Here is a 21,223-nt window from a genome sequence, read left to right as displayed (position 1 = left end):
AGGGTTGATTACGTGGTGGGTGAAACGCAGTGATGTGGATCTGATGGCTGGATTTTATTCTCATTCCCATTTAGTTTCAAGCCCTCTTCCTGGGAAGCCGTCGCCAACGAGGAGATGTGGCAAGCCAGGTGATGCTCCTTTGCTCCCTTCCAACAGCCGGTGGGCGATGCCAACTCACTGGCGTGGAAATACACACCAAAGCAGGCAGCTTGATGGTGCATGGCCTTATTGGATCTAAATGTGCCAAGCTTTGGAAGGAAAAGGTTGGCAGAATGAGGTGAAGTGTGCATGGCCTCTGGCAAATCCTTCAGGAAAGTGGCGGTTTTCTTCACTGAAAGGTTTTGCTCAAAGTATCTCAAAAGAGCAGAGAGTTTGGACAGAGGGTGAGAAAATATATCACTGAGGGAAACTGGTATCACAGATGACTTAAATGGAGATGCTGGTGTACTGTCCCCTACAGGGATATGAGGAAGATGTGGGTAACCATCCGATGTGAGCTGGTTATGTTAAGCAGTTATTATATGGAAGGTTTTCTTGTTTTTCTAGGATGAAAACAGCTTTCTTTATATTTGACCTTGCAGAAACTGCCAGCGTGACTGCAGAAATGAAAGCACAACTTTACACCTTTGCATACACTGTAAGTCATATATTTTGGTTATGAATGATCCCTGCAGTCTCCATCCTTTTTTTTCTCTCTGTCTTTTTTTTTTTTTTTAATGTCTCAATTCCATAGAAATGTGGTGTTCTCATACAGGTCAGCAGTCCTGTAATCTGCATTCTCCTTCCTTCATCCAAACCAGGAGCATGGCAGATTCAAAGAGATTTGTTCGGGGATTTTATCCATTCCTACTTGCCCCGTCGGTGACGGAGGATGCCAAAAGCTAACCGGTCGACACCCTGCTTTTGCTATAATTATGTTGTCTGTGCTGGGCTCCAAACCCATGCCAAGAGATTGCTTGTCCTGAAGTCCCCTCTATGCACTTGTCCCCTCTGTCATTACACAGTCGTGCATCTGAGCCAGCAAGTGTAAAATCCCACAGTCTTCTCGCCGCAAATTAATTCTGCTGCATTTCACACCGAAGAATAACACCCATAAGTGGGTGTAGGTATTTCTGGAAATACCGGACTACCCGAGATGCCAACAGATGCACAAAACTATCAGTGTGTGTCAGCAGAGAGGAAGAGTGTTTCATACCCCAGCAAAGAGTCGACAAATAGTTTCCTTTCAGCTCTTGCCTGTTTGGCTGTGATTTTTGCTGTTCTGCAAAGTTCTCGGGCGCGTGCCTGCTGTTGAGCTTATGAATATTCCCACTCAAGTCAACAGACTGCTTAAGTCCTGTGGAAGGCGTCCTGATCTCCTGAAATATTGAGTAAATGCCTTTCGAGGCGCGGCAGTTAAATCTCTTTTTTTTTTTTTTTTTTTTTTTCTCCCCGGCCTGGTGCGACACCTCTCTCGGGGAAGCGCATAATGTGCGGTGGGGTTATCACGATCATCTCTAACGTTTCTAAACACACAGCTGCTCTAGGAAGGGAAACATTTCAGCCCCCCTTGGATTTCTGATTCACGCTATTGCGCGTCGCATGGCAAACACGGAGTGAGATACAGAAATGCTCCGACTCTGGACTTGGCCATCTAAATAAGCATCTGTTCCTTTACGGGCAGTTTTGAAGCACTGTTAAGAGCTGTTGGTCCCCTCCGTTCAATTAATTTGTGCATGTGTGTGTGTGTCCCCCTTTTTTTTTTTTTGTCCTTTTAACAGTCGTACAAAGAAATTGTCAACTCTCATCCAAATCACCCGGTGAACTGGCACAAAAACTACGCCATCGCCTGCGAGAGGATGCTGCGTCTCCAGCGGGTGGATGTGGATCCCGAAGCGTTGCTCTCTGAAACTGTGAAACATTTCCTTCTGTACGCTGAGAAAGCAGAGGATGATCCCCAGCGGCAGGATATTCTGCAGGCTGTGAAGCACCTGAAGAAAGAGCTGCAGGGGCTGAGGAAAATGAAAGATCAGAGGCGGGGAGCTGGGTAGCACCTCCACCCGCCTGCTCCAGTGCTGAAATTTGGAAGTCTGGACTTAAAATTGGAATTAGTCCTTGACAATGTGAGAATGGTTTTAAAAGGCGACACAAATGGCAGCGGAGAGGAAATCAAGTGTGATTGCCTCCGCGGGAGCGTGCTGTTGTTTGGTCTTTGGTTGCTGTTGCCAAATGAACTGTTTGTGTTGGGGTTTTTTTGGGGCGGGGGGAAGCTCATCACTAAATAAAATACTGGGTTTCTAAAAGGAGAGTTTTCTTTTCTGTGAATCTGTTGTACTGTGAAGATTTTAATTTTTTTATGAATGCAGCATCCTTTATAGATGCAAAAAAAAAAGAAAGTATTTAGCCTTTAAATGTTTCTTCTGTTACTGAGCCAAGAGGTTTTCTACAGGCATTTTTCTTTAGCTGTGCTGTGTCTGTGGGGCTTTCTGGTCACAGGGCAGCATGGCTGGGGAGGTTTCCATCAGGACAAGCACGAGGGACGGTGCCCTTTGCGGGAGCGTGATTATTCGCTGTGCCTGTGCTGCAGACACGATGTCCTCCTGGCATGCTATGGTGGGTAGAGACCAATCCAGCTCTTTCTGCCTCCCTTGCTTTCAGTGGACAATTATTTTCATTTCATTTATGCCGGGGTAGACTGCATTGCACTGGTTTTCCCATAGCGAGCAAGCAACTTGTTTATTTTCCCTTTCAGAAGACCGTGCCCATAGGCAGCCGTGTGGCATCTCCTGCGCTGCCTCCACCTGGGGCAAAGGGACCGTGGTGGTGAGACCCTGCGTGGGGACACGAGAGTGGGGACCCTGCTGAGCCCGTGGCTCATGGCACCTGTGCTGCGGCCTCTTTCTGTGCGAGCCCATAACGCTCATCTACTCTGCCACATCTTCACAGGTACAGGGGATGCCAGAACGGCAATTTTAGACATCTCAGGGACTTTAACCGAAAGAGTAGAGGGTGAATCCATCCTGCTTTTCAGTCTACCCCAAAGGCCAAGCAACTCAGTTAGCAAGAGCTCAGCTATGTGTTTTCAAAAAAACCCCAACATAAAATAGCACGTCTTGCAAAATGTTGTCAATTGACGTGTCCTTCAAATACTTGAAACAGACCCAAAACTCCAGTATTGTTAGTGGAGAGTTGTGTTTGTCGAAATTTTCTTACTTTTTTTCTGTGATTCTGTGAGATCTCAGCCCTGTGGTTTTATAGAAGAGAAATCACTGCCAGGCCAGGATGTCCTTTGGACTAGTAAAATTTTCAGAGAAGAAAGAAGTACCTTCTATAAAGATCGTGGCACCTCTGGAAGCTTCCCGGTGGCTTGGAGGAGCGGAGCAGGGTGTGTGCAGGACCGAGGGGTTTTGCGTGTTGGATGCTGTGTTGCTGTGTGGTTTGAGGTGCACAGGCTGGCGTGGCTACTAATCCTAATAGATCCCTTTAAAAGTATAGAGTACTTTGTTGTTGTTCTCTCCAAGTGCTGAATGTTCCCACGCTGACTTTCATTGAGTGCTGGTCATATAAAAATCAAGCTGCCATCTAGGAATCTCTTAACTCCGGTTGCAAAGTAACATCGTTTATTTTTCTCCCTCCCATTCTGATTTATTCGTCTAGTACGATTCCCGTAGCGCTTCCCCCTGTTACCTCTATGAACAATTGCCATATGAACAGAGATACATACAGCAGACGAGAAATGAGCAGTAAAAAGAAATAAAACTACGGCTTCTGGGTTGCAAAGCCACAAAGCGGAGGGGAGAGAAGGAAGAGGAGCGGTTCAGTGGTGTCAGTTTAACTCTTTGTGTTGTAATTGACTACATTTCAGGTTGACCGTGCCTCACTTAAATCTCTTCCTTTTTCTCAATCCCCGCAGAAGTGTTTGTACAGAGCGGGGGAATATCATACATTCCTCCGTGCAGCTTTCTCAGGGCTGGCTTTCTTCTCCCTTCTCAAATTCAGTCCTTCAGCCCGGCAGAAAAGCATTAGGAATCCAATTTTTGAATGCTTTTGTTACCTGCATTATTGAAAATCCATTCAGGCAAATATACTGAGCTGAGGGTTTTCTTTATCTTGATTAGATGCCCCTCCTTAGCTGCATAGTCTTGAAATAATTGGAAGCTTTTGTGGATTCCACTATCTACTCCGGAGAAAAGAGGGGCTGGACAAAGGTATCCCAGCCTACAGCCCACATCAAGTAACGTATCGTCATATATTGTAATAAGCAGCGATGCAAACTACAAGGAGAACTTTCCCACCGGCAAAAGCCTTCCCAGGTGTGAAGAGCTGTGGAAACGTGATGCTTTTTTTTAGGGAGCGAAGCAGAACTGGTTGCAACCGTGCCATTCACGCGCGCCGCCTCCGTGTGAATGGTGTGACGCGGGTGTCCGTGGTGGGCGCTCAGCTCCGGGATATCAGCAACGGCCGATCGCAAAGGGGAAAATATTTAACAGAGAGGGAAGAGACAAAATTCCTCCCCTTGAATCTGTTCAAATGAGATTTGCTGGTGCTTGTAGATGCAGCAGTTGCATGTAGGTGTCTGAGCCCGTTCGCTGCTCAAAGGCTGGCTGAGGGATGCTGGCAGAAGTTTAATTTTTATCAGCTCCTCTTAGGTGGCACCCTTAAGTTTATCAAACAAGCAAAGCTGATTTGCTCTTCGTTAGTCTCAGTTGCACGAATCCGTTGCCAAGTAAACAGGATTTTGCATTTTCCTAATTACTTTCATATTTGTGTTTTACCTCTATTTGTTCTCTTGCAAAACTGGTCCTAATAATTAGTCAGGCTCCCGCTGCCTAGACCTTAAAAAAAAAAAAAAAAAAAAAAAAAAAAGGGGGGGGGGAGGAAAAAAAGACTTCTGAGGGTTTTTTCTCCCTTATAAATTCATTTTTGTTACAAGCATCTTTTATACATATTACTAAAGGGAGCGCACTAAGAAATGCAAATAATAGTTCTTTATTTTATTATGACAGTTAATTAATAGCAACCTGTTTTAATGAATAAAGTCACTCAGAGTCCTTCAGCACTTCCTAAGTAGAGGCCAGAATCTGTAGGGATTCTTTTTTCCCCCCCATTGTATAGCTCCGAGACTCCGCGCACTATATAGGGCCTGTATAGAAATGCTCGCTAATGAAGAGGGAGGGCGAGGAACTTGTCTGCATTCAAAGATCACTGGTGAGTCATTCAGCGAGAAAAGGCCCCTTGCTAGGAATAGTCACAGTTCCGCGGCATTGTGCTAGCAAAAGGGTTTGATCAAAGGTCTCCTGCCGAGCTTGCATGGTTTCCTTTCATACGACGACCATAATTAAAACCACTAATTCTCTTTTAAAATGCTGCAGGATGCCATGTAGGCATCTGTCTGGAGTGTCCTTTGTGCTGTCGGGAGCTGTTAAGGACCAGCGCCGAGGGCTTTTCAGCGACATGCCAGTCAGGAAGGTGATTCGACATAAGGGTGCCTCTGAAGGCTTGACAGGGCCTTGACTACACAATTCCAGCTGAATTTGCCCCTTGTCAGCTGCCAGTAAATAAATCTCAAAGAGAAGAGGGGGGGGGGGGGAAAGCTGAAGTTTCATTACCTGATCCCCGGGGCTTTGTTGGTTTTGGCATCGCCCAGGGGGAAGCCCTCACCCCCTCGGGGCCGGGGAGCTGGAGATGGCCATTGGAGACCCCGGCGCCCGGGCCGTTTGAAGACCGTCAATACTTGTAACAGTTCAGCTGTTAGGAAGACAAATAAATGGAAGAGCCCATTAATCCCCTTTGGGTACTCGGTGCCTTTTGCCCTTTTATCGCAGCCTTATTAGGTTCCTACTCATCTTGAACCAGGAGGGATGAATTGAAGTTGTTGAGCGCTAATTGGCAAAGACTTTTCATCGCGGGCCAAGAACTTTCACTGACTTGAAAGTAACTTCGCCACGGGGAGGATCGGCAAATTCTTGCCTCGCCATTAAAACAAAACCCCAAAATCGCGTCGGGATTCAATGCGCTGTTTAAAAAATAAAAAAAAAGGAGGCAACTGCTAAATTGTTGGGCTTGTCCTTCGTGAGGATGTTGGCAACTTATATTTGCTCTTTAAAAGAGAGTCATGGAGCCAGCCGCGGCACAGGGCGATCCATCCTGAAATACAGTTGAAATCCACGTCTTCCATGTATACACGTGCATTACCAAAACCTGCTCATGGGCCAGGCTTCCCAGAAGCAGCCTGGGAGATGGTCTGTAGGGTGGCACCATCATTCATGACAGTTTGCAACTCCTCAAGGGTCGAGCAGAGTGGTGCTGAGGTTTCTGGATGCCTGGGGATGATTCTGGCTGCCTTCGAGTCATCCCCGAGTTGGGTGATGGGATTTGTACACGGGAAATAATTCAGCGTGGAGACACTTGAATGTTCTCACGTGAATTGTTTTTTAATGTTGATTTGGGTAAACGCTGCATTAATTTAAACGTACTTATTGCCCTCTCTCCCCATGTCCCCCGTTGTATATTCTAAATAAAGAATAAAACTTTGAACGCGTCTTAAAATGGCCACCTCAGCCCGGAAGACATCGAGCTGGGGGTTTTAGAGCACAAAATCCTATTGATGTGTTCCCCAGCCTCTGCATTCGGGGGGACTCATGAAAGGAGGTGCCGGCATTAAGGATGGCATCTCCCACTGGGATGCCAATGTGCGTACTCTGGCGATGCCCACCCATACTGGAGCCTTCGCCATCTTTTCAGGGACTTCTAGGACTGGGAGCTTGGCATGGTGCTACATGAGCAAACAGGCAGCTAAAGCTCCTGCACTGCTCGCGGTAGGGAATGAAGACATCATTGTCAGTACCTTCCAAAAGGCTGTTTGGTTTGGATCTAGCCAACGAAGATGGAACGAGCACTTGCGGCGTTGCTTCGTGGCCATGAAGGGCCATGCAGTGAGGATGGAGGGCACTGGTGGCACTGTGTCCTCCACATGTTGACCCTTCTATGAGAGCGTTTGAGCACTCTTGGGTATTTCAGGGTTGTAACACATTGTTGCTGGTCAGGTACAGCAGCAGCTTGCTGAACTTTGGGGGAAAAAAAACACTGCATGGTTTTGCAGGCCACTTTAAAAAATAGCATGTGAAGAACTTTGCTGCTCATAAAGCTTCCCCAGGGAGGATCTGCTGCCTGTTTCGGGCCAGAAGGAGGACTTGCATTCCCAAATTGTTGCCATTTTTTCCCTAAAATTTATTATTTCTCCCTTGCTGCCTCTTGACACTCCTGTTACATTCAAACTTGACATTTCAATATAGGCTTTTTTGAAACAGTGAAAACAAGGAATGAGTATAAATTGGAATCACTTTATTCAGATGAGTGGAGCTGGGGGAATTTGTGCTGGTGGAGGGCTGGTTGGAGATGGTGCGCTGTGATTGACAGCCTCCATCCATCTAGCGATCCTGCACAGTCTGCTTCTAAGAAATCTGAGATTTTGCCTTTTGTTGGGTTGAACAAACCCCACGCAAACTTACTGGTTATCAGTGAATTTTATCAGTAAATCCTTTTTGGTCAAACTACAGCAAAAATGGGTTTTGCTGCTGAGTGAGGACAAGATACAATGGCCTCGAGGAAGATGAAGGGCAGCCCAGATACTTGGTGTACACATGCGTTGTCATTGCTGGTTAAAAAATGAGGGGGATAAGGTAGAGAAGTCTTCTCTGTAAGTGATTATTTCCACCCAACACTTGGGAAAGAAAAAGAATTTGCTACTTGATTGTAAGCTGTGGTTTGGCATCGAGAAAACTGGATTTAAAAAAAAAAAAATCCACAATCATAATTTTGATCCTTAAACTTAATTGAACCGAGTCAATTAGACCATGCCAGTCTTGCATTTGATTGAAGACTGCAGTTTGGTTTTGCTAGAAGGTAAGAGTGAGCCATGAATAATTCTGTCTAGATATGCAAGAGGATTTTTCTCTCTCATGGGGGCCCAGGAGGGAGGTCGGAGCCTCCTTTGGCACGGTGTATCACACTGCCCCGAAGTGCTAAGGTATTTTTTGCACAACTTACGCTGACATTTGGTCAATACACCTTGCTCATCCATCGCATGGACTCTCCTCCAAACCTACTGAGTCCTGTTTTCCATCACGTGAAAATCAGAGTCGATGACATGACATAAGGAGGATCCAGCTTCTTCACTTGCTGCTTTATTTAGGACCGTTTGGGTAAGTGTCACCTTCAAATAAACTTAATTACAGAAAACTTGAGACACATGGGCAATACGGGCCAGGTGTTTTGTCCTCTATTTCTGAAGGCAGTGTCCCAGCACATGAGTGACCTCGAATATCACTGAAAATATTGGGGTTTATTGTGTTTTTAAATTCAGTGACATAATTTATAACATTTTAATTCTTCTTGTTGTCCCTGGTGTTAAAAGTGACTAGTTTTAAGAAACCCCAGTGACCCCTAAATACCCTTTTTTTTCACTCAACCGGGATCTAGCTTTTTACCATTTCCTTAATGTTTGCAGCTAGAAATACAGCTTAAGTGGCATTATGCTAAGTAATTATTCTTACAGGATGTGAAATGAAACAAATTTTGCACAGCATGAAATTATTCCTGCCACGTATGGCGTTTGGTGGCAGATTTTTTCGTTTGGACCGTAAACAAGGCTCGGTGGCAACGAAACAACACGGAGCGGAGGAGGGGGGAGCGGGGAGGAAAACACTACCAAAGGTAAGTCCTTGTAGCAAAAATATTTTTGGCTGGATCAAATATTAAACCTGCTACTACAAATTTCACGCTTTGCATTCCTAAAGCAGATGCCAAGTGATGATGCCAAAAATTAATTGGAAATAATATTGCTTGCCTTGTGTGCTCTATCCAGCAGAGGGCACAACGGATAAATGATGTGTGCATTGCCGAATTCGCCGCCACTGATAAGGCTGTTTGTAATTATTTCTGTAAAAATATGTAGCAACATGCTTGTGTGCCTATTTACATTTGGGGATGTGGTCTGGAATGGAGGGTTTAGATTTATAACTATTTCCCCCCCCCTACCATCAATACATAGGAGACATTCATGTTTTGCCCACTTTATGTTTTGTTAAATTGCTGGGTTTGCTCGTTAAAGTACAGTGAACTGGTTCAGTATTTGGGTGATAGCTTGAATTAAAAATTCAAACCTTGACTGCTAACAGGCAGGCGATGCATCTTGTACTATCGTGTTCTTCCAGCAGTATTTTTGAATGGCTTTCTGTGGGTAAATAAAAATGTCCTTACAGAGTGGAAAAAAAAAAAAAAGGTTGAAGGTAATTATAAGGAGGAGAATATTGTCCCTTTTATTTATGGAGAAATGTGAGTTGCTTGTTTATATATAACAAAATAGTAATTGGGAGTAATTGGGAAGAGAAAGTTTCCCATTAGTTTCACATACTATAGCATAAAGAATCTGTGATTGCATTAGGCAGGAGATAAATGGGGAAAAGATGTAAGAGAAGTCTAAAGCAACACAAATTTAAAAAGAATCCACTATTATTTGTTTTCAATAAATTATGCAATCAGCAAAACAGACTAGGATGTTGGGGCACAGCATTGCTTTCGCTAGTGCAAAATAGGTAGATACTCTTCTTAAGTACACACCTTTGTGTTCAGCAAACACATCAACCAGGAACAAGCGTAAGCCTGAAATCATCTGTCTGATTAGGGAAGAATTTTTTTTTCATAAACGATACAAATCAGAAAAAAAAATATGTTAACATGTACTTCTCACCCAAACCTCGTTCAGAAATCCCGGTGCTTCAAATGATTCCCACTGCTTCCAGCCCCCCTTTGCATAAGTACAGATGAAGTGGGCAGGAAGGGACGGAGAGGGAAACGTGTGCTAGAACAAATGCAATGGCGCGGTCTTTCTCCAATGACTGAAAAATATATTTCACGCTGCTGCCTTCCAGTTTCACAACATATAAATAGATGCTGCCTTGGAACAAGTCAACATTGGATGCAAACAACCTCAGAGCTCAATCTGTGCAAGGCAAAAAAAAAGTCTGCTTTCAGGTTCTAGTCGCTCCCTATCTTGTTTCAGGGTTATTGTTTAAATCAACACTTTCCAACTGTGTAGATTTTAGCTGGAGGTTTTATTGCTTGCTTGTTTGTTTTGGAGAGGAGGGGGTTGTAATTTCCCAATGTATGGGAGATAAATGAGATGTTTAAAGCGCCTCAGTGGAGTGGCATAAAAGCTGGGAAATCAGAGAGCTTGTAAATCTATGTTTGTTTCAGAAATAAAATAAAATAAATCAAGCAAGAGCAGGTCAGAGCTGCTAATACTGAGCTGATTAAGAGCAGCAGTTACATAAAAAGCAGCTAGAGTCCATATTGTAAGTAAGCATTACTGCAGCCATGAGAAATGCAGCTCCAAAGCTTTTAAGGGCTGGTGTGGCTTTATTTTTCTTTTTTATTTTCTTTTTTATTAAAAAAAAATAATTGTGAATTAAGTGCTGATGAAAGGAATGGGATTGACAGCTTTGCAAACTCAGTGCTGCTGTTTAATCACATAACCCATGGTAAGTGCCTACGAGACCAGCAGGAGCAAGTTGTCCCAGACCGCTGTTGACTCTGTTTTTAGGGACAGAGATCCCCAAGTGCCCGAGGCGGGGCTGGTACGATCTGAGATCTACTTGGAGATCTCTACAAGAAGAAAGCAGTCAAGAACTCTTGCAATCCCCAGCCATTCTGCAATCGTTGTTGGGTTGGCAAGGTTGTCCCTCAGACCCCAAATGCCTCCCACACCTTCTACCGAGCTTGAGACTGGCGAGAAGTGGAAACCCACAGCTCTAATGAGGCAGGGAAGCGATGGGTGCTGCTGTTCTGTTGTGCATGACCTGAGATCCCCAACACTGGAGGTGCAGGGTCCAAGGAGGAGGAACTACTGCTCTTGCCCTTCCCTTTGGCAGTTTCATCCAATATGTTGGAAATATGCAGCAATGCCTTCCCTGTAAGCCCACTGCCAGGTAGTTCCTTTTCCCCTTAGAGGCAGTAAAAGCCATGGAGACTGGCTGAACCCATTACAAGGAAGTTTTGCGTCCGTTTCCCTTGGGAAGAAGAGGCTGTTTGCCCTCCACAAGTTCACGGCACCGGGGCCCTTTGCTCTGGCAAAGGGCTCTCATTAGCCTGTCCACATCCTCCATCGGAGACCTTCCCTCTGCAGCTCCTCCTCTAGCATTAGCCAAGGCGAATGTCCCGGTGTCCGGAGCTCTTCATCTCCCACAGAAGGATCCAGGTCAGGTTGATAGTAGTGGCTATTTTTACCACTTACATGGCAATGGCATGGAGAAATTCCCACTGGGAATTCTGGAAATTATTGGGTTTGGAGGGCAGTCAGTTTACATGTTTTTCTGTTGTTGAATTATTTCCTTGTGATGCTTTTTCTGTTGTTGAATTATTTCCTTGTGATGCTCCATTCAGCCAGCACTGAAATGGTTTGCTTCATTTGGAGGATTATTTGAGCCTTTTGATTTCACAGCCTTCTTCCTTATAGGTCCGTTTTAAAATGGAAACTGTCCATGTTCAAAATGAGAAGTCATACATTTTGTTTTAAAAAAAAATCCACCCCTGAATTTTCAGACCTAAATTCTGAAAATATAAAACCATAATAATTACATGTTTGCTTGCCTTTTTTTTTTTTTTTTTTTGTACATTTCTAATGCATTTCTTCTGGCTGAAATGTCCTGAAATCAACCTGAATACAGCAATGGCTTTGGTGTCTCAGGACTATTTTTGATTTAGCTAGTGGCTATTCAAAATGTCTTATGTACCTTTACTACCACTGCAAACAAGATTTGAGGTCCTTGTGGGGGCAGGCAGGTATATTTCCCAGTCCTTTATTACTAGAGCAGAGAAATACAAAAATATAGGAAGAATAAAAATGAGTTTACTTGTCTTACGGTCTTCTCCAGGCTCACAAGCATCATGCCGGGAGATGGCGGAGAAGATGAGGATTTTGCTAACACGGTTTGTCTCTGAGCTGTCATTGCTGCCCACGCTCCCCCAAACTGCCTTACCGCTCCTGTCTGCCGGGACCCCCCCTTGTCGCTGCTCTCCCACTCCTGCCCTGACTGTGAGGTACAGAATGGAAACCCTTCCATGGTTTACAGTCATGTCCACCACGTTGGAAGGTGGTTCTCTCTGGTAGGTCAGCACATCCCTGCAATACTAACTTCACACCTCTGCAGGTTTCCCTTGAATTTCCTGCAGTTGCCTCTGTTTCCACAGCTTTACTGATGTCTCATGGCAAATGGGACATATCCTGACCAGGTCTCCAGGGTGGGAGCAGCAGGGCATGAAGGCACCTCTCCAAATCCCCCTCGCAGGATCCCCTTTGCAGCTCAACCTTCTTTCTCCCCTGAAGCCCAGGGGATGCCCCCCCGGAAGGAGACCAGGCTGCATCCCAGCCGGCACAGCGCCGGGTGATCCATCCCATCCCGAGGCTGCGATCCCGGGGAGATCAGGGGGGGATTGCGCGGTTGGGGGGGCCCTTATCTCGGAGGGAGCCCAGCTTGGCGGCTCAGGTGCGGACATCTGCAGTGTAGGAAATCCCACACAAGGTGGCAAACCCTTCTGCAGCTGCAATTTGCATTTTCTGACCACAAGGAAATAAGGCTGTTTAGCTCTCTTGGCGTGCAAGGCTGTGAAAAAGCAGGCCTTACACAGACACCCGTATAAGCTAAATATTGAAATACGACTGAAACAACATTTTAGAGCTCAGGCCTGCTGGTATATTCCACTCAAAGCAAACGTGCAGCATCAATTGGCAGCTGCCTAGAAGAAAAGATATGAATAGAGGCAGCAGGAATAAGTTGCAATGGACCAATTGAGCTGGTTTTAAGAGGCGAAAATAAGCGCAATTGCTGATTTCTTCAGCCTTATTCTCAACTGCTCTGTGCCATGGCAAAGCCTTGTGCTAACTTTGCAAGGGCTTAGCTGCTGCGCAAGGCAAAACAAAAGGATCTTCCTCTCTGTTATTTTGTTTCGGTGGCACCTTCTCCTGGGGCAAGATGGTGCCCAAGAGCAGAAGAAGGAGGAGGGTGCCTGCCCCGAGCGCTGCGGCAAGCGGCCAGAGCTGAGACCGAGCGGCGGGGAGCGATGCACGGTGTTCAGGGAGGGAAAGTCTCAGCTAATGCATAAGAAACCTAAGTGATCTGTGGTCAGTGACGAGGCAAAGGCAATTTTTGTGAGACCCTCCTGTCCCACACGACTGCCTCCTGGGCCAGCTGAGGAAGGCTTGGTGTGCTGAGAGCCATCCAGGGCTATGGTGAAGGTGTGCGCTGCCACACAACCCAGCTCAGAGTACCTGGGAGAAGTGAGTGGCACGTCCTGATTCATCCTGGTGGCTGAGAAACAGAGGAGAAACTCGGGAGTGGGTGGGTAAATGCTCTTCTGGTGTCCTCTGGAGCTCAGGTTTCACCAGGTGCAGGAAACATTTTCCAAAATTGCATGTTACTTTCCACTGAGGTGTGTTGCTTACAGCAATTAGCCTGGAAGGAATTCATCAGCTATCCCTGCCGATGCGAAGAGATGTCTGAGGATGTAGAGGTGGAACAGAGCTTTGTGCCTGTGAGTGGTTCCCATGCAGTGGGTGTTACGCATGGGTGACACAAGGACAAGCCACACCAGGACCCACGCTGGGAGGTCTGGCTTTGCTTTTGTGCTGGTGGGCATCCTTGCCCGTGCGTTGCTCGTGCAGCCGCCCGTACAACACGCTCCCGCAGCTGGTCTCACTCACTGCAGGCAGTGCTCCTGGTCAGAGTCTGCGTTCGGTGTTCATATATCTCTGAGTTGACATCCCCACAGATGTCAGAGGGAACGTGGAGCCAAAACATAGAGGGGAAGGTCTTAAATGCACAAGCACGGATCAAGGCATCTCTAAAGCAGTAATTGCTGGAAGTTGAGGGATGTGGCTGTGCTGCTTCCCTCACCTCACTGGTAAGGCGTTGGAGGTGGGACAACACCCTAGTTGGACACAAGACCTGACCCAGTATAAACCTGACCCTGCTCTTACAGCTGGTGTTAACCTTTTTTCGGTCTAGGTCTGCGTGTCACTTGTTGTTTGACCTGCGGCAGAGGAGAAATCCCCACCTTTCCCCTAAGCAGATGAGGGGACTCTGAGGTTGTGTCCCCCACGAGGGCCAACCACTGCATCCTTTTTCCCTTCAATTTCAAACAGGACTAGACCAGACTGGAAGAGCCCTAAGCACATCCGTGTCTCTCAAACCTTTTTGGCCAAGTCCGAGCCAACTTGGCCACGTGCACTGGAAACCTTGGAGCGAGGGGACACCCGTTATCCTTACTTTGACACGACCAATGCTCTGCAGGATGAGAGGAAGGGCTGGAAACGGGCAGAAAGCACGCACCAGCGCTCCACGCTGTTCTTCCGCTCCTGCCTTTAAGTCCCTGACATATAATCTTGGTCCTGATTTGGTCTCCACCTCATCTGGCTTGTGTAAGCTGCTTCCCGTGACCTTTCCTCGGCAAAGGGAAGAAGGAGGAGGGATGGGGGGCATGTTAATAGAGCCAGACCCTCCTGCCAGCGGGCAGAGGGTGCTCTTGCCTAGCAGATCCCGCTCCCTCCGGATAGCCAAGACTGTTCCCCTATAAACCAGCCCTTCCCACACGCTCGGGCCCAGGGATGCCGGAGCATCCCTGCTGGCCCAGCACGCCGGTGACGGATCTGCTTCATTAATATTCCTGCGCTGGTGGGTGGGTGGAGGGAGCACCGCATCTAACCTACTTTATTCAAACAGAAAATGTGTGTGGTGGAGTGAGAGGGAGATACAGGCTCCGCCATAATTCCAGATTTAATTGGAAATTTAGTAAATCTGCTAAAATATTTAGTGGTTTCAATTTTTTCCCCTCTTCTGTAAGAAACAAAGGATCCTGGTTTATCATGTGTCTTTCAACAACTTTAATTTCATTTGTAGATTAAGGATGGAAGTAGCATTTCCACTCGATTGCATACTGGGCATTAAGAAGACAAAAACCTTCATTGTTTGCCCGAAGTCGGAGGGGTTTTTTGCAGACATTAAGCTGTAGGTGGCATTCTTTATACCTGACATCAGGACGCTTTTGTCAGACGTTCAGTTGACAGGATTTTTTGCTGACCCCACGGAGGTGTGTGAAGCAGTGAAAACAACTAAACCGTTTCTGCCAGGTGATGGGGACCCATGGAGAAGTGGGACATCTCATCCCAACCCACCGGGCAGTGGCTGCTTGCAAAATTGGTAATTCATGGGTTTTTTTTCAGAGAGCATCTGAGGGAATTAAAGAGCAAAGATTTGGTGGCCTTTCCCATAGCATAGTCAAAGGGAACCCTTGCCCAAGAAGCGGCCAATGGGACAGCTTTTTTTCCCAAACCCGGGAATATCCCATGAGGTTTTGGATGCCAAAGGGTTTCCACGCTCATTTTTGCCCCCTCTGGTGGTGGTGTTGGGGCCAGAGGTGAGGTTGGAGAGTGGGATCCTGGGCTCAGACCCTGGATGGGGCAGCCCCTAGAGAGTCACCGTGTTGTGGTTAAAACCAGCATCAAGCCCATTTCAGCGTGATGTTTTGTGTCCATGAGGGCCAAGGAGTGACTATGCAGATAACAGAAGTTGCACTTCCATGTGTGATTGTACAAATAAACTTCTGTTTTGGCCTTAAATGTCAAGCTTGGCCTTCAATGTCCACCACGCATAGGAGTAGTTTCCCACCCAAAAGCCCAGAGGAGCTTTTTGGGGGTCCTCTTGTGAGTTTTGCTGATTTTTTTCCCAGCTCCGGCCAAATTGTTCCCATGAATGTTAGTGGGAATTTGTCCCTCGGCTCAGGTAGGGGCAGGGCTGGACAGGGTGCCTGTGCGAATCCCACTTCCTTGGTTTTATTATTATTTTTAAAAATAATCCTTTGTTTATATTTTCTCTCGAAAACTCAGCCCAGCCTCTTCTGAAGCCATCTTTCTGTAATTCTCTTAACTACTGTAATGCAAACTCACCACAAAAGCTCCTTCAGAAATCACGGCTTTTGTGAACGCCAGGCGACAGGAAGAAAATTGTCGCCTAACCTCATTTTCAGGGGAGCAAAGGACAATCTCTGGAGACACAGGGGTTTTTATCTGTGGCAGTTAAATCAGATTTATTAACATGCCACGTTATGAAGGTGGGAAGTAACATTTGTTTTCCTGGGTCTTTAGGGAATCTATCCTGTCATCATTAAACTGGATTTTAAACCACCATTTAATGTTTTGTTATTTTTCTAGGGTGTGTTTTTTTAGCATCCAGTGTTAATCCTGCAATTGGAAACCACAGTGGATAAAAGTACTGTGTAACTTGCTTCCAGAACAAATAAGGTACAGCAGCTAATTTTAGTTTTAGGTTTCAAGGAGGGGGAGAGGAAGGGGGTAAGGCAGCACCTTCCCTTTATACTGCGAGACAGCCTTCAAGTGCGAAAGCTGAAATTCCCAAGCTGAGATCTGGTGAATGTAGAAAAGGTTCATTTTCAAAATTGCAACAGCCTGTACTTAGGTGATATTAGAAGACACCATGACAGTAAAGTAGTTTTATGCATAGCGGCTTAGCTAACATTTTGAGAACTAGTTTAGTGAAGCTATCAGGTTTAAAAATACCAAGCCACAAAGTTTTAATGAAACTATGCTTGGATCAAAGTACCATAAAGAGCATCCAAGAACTGCTTAAAAGATCCTTGAGTGGAAATTAGAATGGATCTTCAGGATTTATTCTGTAAAGCCTGTCTATTTTGACCTTTTTTCAGTCTCATATTAAGGCTGCTGAAAGTGTGTTTTGTTTGGCTAATGCTTGGGACTCGCTGCAGCTATTAGGTCTGTTAAACTGAGGCTGCCACTAAAGTTTTAGTATGCATTAATTGACTGATAAGGACTTGGGAATCAAATGGCTGAAGGAAAGGGCTATCATAGATTTCTTTTTTTTTTTTTTTCCTTTGCTTTATTTCTTTTTGCACTTCATTTACATCCTGAGCCCTATTGGTGATCCAGATTTGAATAAAGCCACAGCTTAAGCAGCGATTAGATCTCAATAGCTTGGATTTTCAATGAAATTGTGGCATCGTTTTTTACCATGCGTATTTAGTAAGAGGTGTGAAAACTGACACCTGCTGCAACTTTATCTTTTAAAACACTGCTTCATTTTATGCATATACGTACACAAGTGCACCAAACATTCGCAGACGTGCATAGATATATGTATATATAAAATCCTCCTGAAATTAGGGTATTAGTTGATAGGCCTTTGACTCTGTCAATGTCAGGGGTTAGTGGGAAACAAAGACGAGGCAAAGCAAAGCTTTGCAAGAATGGGAAGAGATAAGACGACCTCCCCCTTCTTCAGGTTAATTTTTTAAGCATGTCATCCAAACGTTCAAAGCAATGATCCTGTAAACGCTATTAGAAGAAGAAAGCCATCAAGAATATATAATGCAGTAAGGGTTTTTTTTCATTCTGATGTTATTATCATTACTGTTATTATTATTATTTGGAAGCAATATGTTTAAAGTTCACCTGCTAATCCTTAAGCTGTTGATATGACAATGTCAAAAATGATGGGATTTGGTGATTCTCATTATTGTTATGTATTGTTCTTCACTGGTGTTCCATATTAATATTTATAAATGCCAGGAAAAGTAGTCTTTTTATAGATATGAGAGCTCCCAAACTCCATTTTTATTTTCTTTTTAACAAATAAACATCGTATCCAATATAGATGATTACATTTTAGAACAAAATTTATTTCCCAAGCAATCCTCTTTATGCTGATCATAGTTTTTTTAAACTTATTTTTCTGGGAGCAAGATGACAACCTGTAGATGTGATCCTCCTTTACCACCATTCACAACAATCCTTCAAATTCAAATAAATACTGATTGCAATAAGTGCGATCAAACTGACACGAATACTGAAATGGGTTTGAAATTCCACCACAAGGTACCTCAAGCAGCAGTGAAATAAAGCCCATGGCTAGAAAGGATGATTTGGTGATTCTTGGTCACCTTCTTAATTCGAAGCCCTGCATTTCTAAGGGTCCTGTTTTTCTCCTGTGTGAATTGTCCCAGGGTTGAAGCCCTGAGGACCAGCTCCCTCCCGCCGAGTAGTTTGGCTAACTGACTGTTGGTACATCTGTCACAGAGGAGGACAGTAGTTAGGGTGGCCTTCTAGGTCTTTGAAAGCCTATCTTGATTTCTATACTCTATCCCAAATTCCTCTCCAACCTTGGGAACTCATCTCAGGGGCACCAGGGTTAGCATCCACCTAAGGAGACTAATTATCCTATGACTGTCGGTAGTCAAAGGACAGTGAGGGAAGGGATTGTTGGATGGGAGAGACATGGGTCCTGACAGCAGGTTCCCACCTCAAGTCCCTTAGTCCCAGGGGTGCCTCGCTCCTAAGCCACCGAGGGGTGCACAGCACTGCTCCGCCTGCCTGCCTGTGTGCTGCCCTAGCTACACCCAGTGCTGAATGGTGCCACAGGTGGCCCAGGCCAGCAGGCTGACCCCAAAGTACACGCAGCCTTGGTGAACACTTTTGGACAGAGCATGCTAGAGCATTGCCTGGAAGTGCTGAGTGAGGGACGTTCACTTCCTGCAGTGGGTTTACATAGTTATTTTTAACCAGTGCCTCCAATACTACAACAAAAGAGTAGGAGGAATAAAAAAAGAAGAAACACAAGTTCCTGCTAACCTGCGCAGCTGGCTAATTTGGGGCTTTGTACCAAGCAGAGGAAAAGAGAGATGTGCCCCAGTTACTAGGTGAGCAACCCAGATCCAGACTGCTCGTGAACTCATTTCCAAAACATTCGCAATAAAAGTAGCAATGACCTGGCCCACCTTAAGAGAGTTTCCTAAAAGTACCAGCACTGTGGGAAGTAGAAACATTCTCAAAGAATGAACATCTTCAAGGGTGCATTCGGCTGGTGTAACTGTCCCCATGTCTGGAGGCTTTGTGGACATCTGTTCACCCCAACTTCATCTTTGCAGTGACAGACACAATCATAGAATCACAGAATCATAGAATGATTTAGGTTGGAAGGGACCTTAACGACCATGTAGTTCCAACCCCCCTGCCATGGGCAGGGATGCCTTCCACAAGACCAGATTGCTCAAAGTCCCATCCAACCTGGCCTTGAACACCTCCAGGGATGGGGCATCCACAATTTCCCTGCGCAACCTGTTCCAGTGCCTCACCACCCTCATCACAGAATCACAGAATCACAGAATTATCAGAGTTGGAAGGGACCTCTAGAGATCATCTAGTCCAACTCTCCTGCTAAAGCAGGATTGCCTAGAGCACATTACTCAGGACTGCATCCAGGCGGGTCTTGAAAATCTCCAGGGAAGGGGACTCCACAACCTCCCTGGGCAGCCTGTTCCAGTGCTCTGTCACCCTCACCGTAAAGAACTGTTTCCGTGTATTTGAACGGAACTTCCTGTGTTCTAACTTGTGCCCATTGCCCCTCGTCCTGTCACTTGGAACCAATGAAAAGAGCCTGGCTCCATCCTTCTTCAACCCACCCTTTAGATACTTGTATGCCATAATAAGGTCTCCCCTCAGCCTTCTCTTCTCCAGGCTAAAGAGTCCCAGCTCTCTCAGCCTTTCCTCATAAGGGAGGTGCTCCAAGCCCTTAATCATCTTAGTTGCCCTCATAGTGAAAGATTTCTTCCTGATATCTAATCTAAATCTATGCTCCTCCAGTTTGAAGCTGTTAACCATTGTCCTATCACTACGTGCCCTTGTAAAAAGTCCCTCTTCCAGCTTTCTTTTGCAGGTCGCCTTTAGACACTGGAAGGCCGCTGCAATGCTCTCTTCTTTTTCGATGTAGATCTTTGCATGGGTTCCTTTGGTGCACTGTCTGGGTTTGAGGCTGGGGACATCAGATGGGAACAAGAGCAGGGGGATGTTTTGAAGTTGGCGCAGGAATGAAGAAGGAGATGGGCACAGCTGGGATGATTTCTCCTGACTTGATGTGTGCTGAAGGGGACGTGGTAGCTGGTTGTGCATAGACTGATAGTGAGAGGGGTGAGGCTGCCTAGCTTTAATGGACTATGCTGCTGCAAATACAGAGAGACAAGAACTGATGAAGAATATATTCAGGCTGGATATCAGAAGAGAGTTTGAGACTCTCAGAAAACAGAGATTTGGGAATGGCCTTGAGGCAAATGCTCCAGCTCATTTGAAGCCGATGCTTGTTCAGCCTGTGAAATGGGATTGTATGACTTGGTTGCCGGGGAATATGACGGGAAGGACTTGGTGATTAAAGGGGACCCTTCTTGTCCTCAAATGGGTTTTAGGATGTTTTAGTTTCCTGTTTGGTGCTCGAGGTCCTTCTCAGAAAGTCCTGGAGCTGCTGTCATGTTTTGATGACCATGGTAATTTACATGGCTTTTCAGGCTTTTGACATATTCTGGCAGACACGGATGAAGTGTGTGTGCCCTGGTTGAAGTCCATGCCCTGGAAGTGTTGTCACACTCTGCTTGTGAGATGAAGCACTGTGCTTTTGGTATAATCAAATGTTCTGTCTTCACCTCTTGGTGGTCTGCACTGCTTTCCTATCCTTTACAGACACAAAACGGGCAACTAGTCATTTGAGCCCCTTCCTTGAACTGTGGTCTCTAATGTAACATCACATACATTGCAAAAGACCATTTTTAGCACTTCCAGCATTTCAAATTTTGTATTTGAAGTAGCCAGTCCAATGGCTGCCTATTGTACTTTCTGTAACACAAACAGGCATCTTGGCACTTGGTTTGAATAAGCGACCATATGACGTGACTGCGAACAGGAGTTTGGATTTGATAACTCAAAAGATACCCCTGCCTGATGCTCATTTTCTGCTGCGGGCTTGCAGGAAGATACTCATTCCTTTTTCCTATGCCTGTCAGCTTCTCAGCTCCTTCTAAGCCACTCACTTGCGGGATCTTGCAGATCTTTTTCTTCCAAAAGACTCTGGGTTTTCCAAGAGGCTTATATCCTACAGTGTACTATATACAGACACTTGTACATTCTGAGCCTGAAAGATTTCTTTCTGAACTGTTTTCCCTGTTCTTTAGGTGTCTGTAAAATCAGTGTGTTGCACACACAGCCATTCGTAGGCGAAATAATGCATCAATCAATTCTGGGCACTTACATCACACATTATACTACTACTACCTGAGCAGACCTTCTGGATCAGTGAGCACTGTGTAAGCATTCAGTTTCCAGATGCTGCTTGGT

The 21,223-nt window shown here is 45.5% G+C and overlaps 1 protein-coding gene across 1 annotated transcript in view; it reads left to right on the top strand.

Moving 5' to 3' along the window:
* TMEM260 (transmembrane protein 260) overlaps positions 1-2,276 on the top strand; it is a gene marked incomplete at its 5' end in the record, with an annotated part of 37,019 nt that extends 34,743 nt beyond the window's left edge. The window contains 3 exons of the mRNA XM_082485793.1: positions 75-128; positions 547-637; positions 1,761-2,276. Coding sequence (XP_082341919.1) covers positions 75-128; positions 547-637; positions 1,761-2,030 — 415 coding nt within the window. The 3' untranslated portion in view covers positions 2,031-2,276. The remainder of the gene's footprint in view (positions 1-74; positions 129-546; positions 638-1,760) is intronic.
* Positions 2,277-21,223: the final 18,947 nt, after the last annotated feature.

This window comes from Vanellus vanellus, assembly GCF_965231255.1.
Source record: "Vanellus vanellus genome assembly, chromosome: 6".
In the NCBI taxonomy this organism is placed as follows: domain Eukaryota; kingdom Metazoa; phylum Chordata; class Aves; order Charadriiformes; family Charadriidae; genus Vanellus; species Vanellus vanellus.
This window is presented reverse-complemented; position numbering and strand designations above follow the sequence as displayed.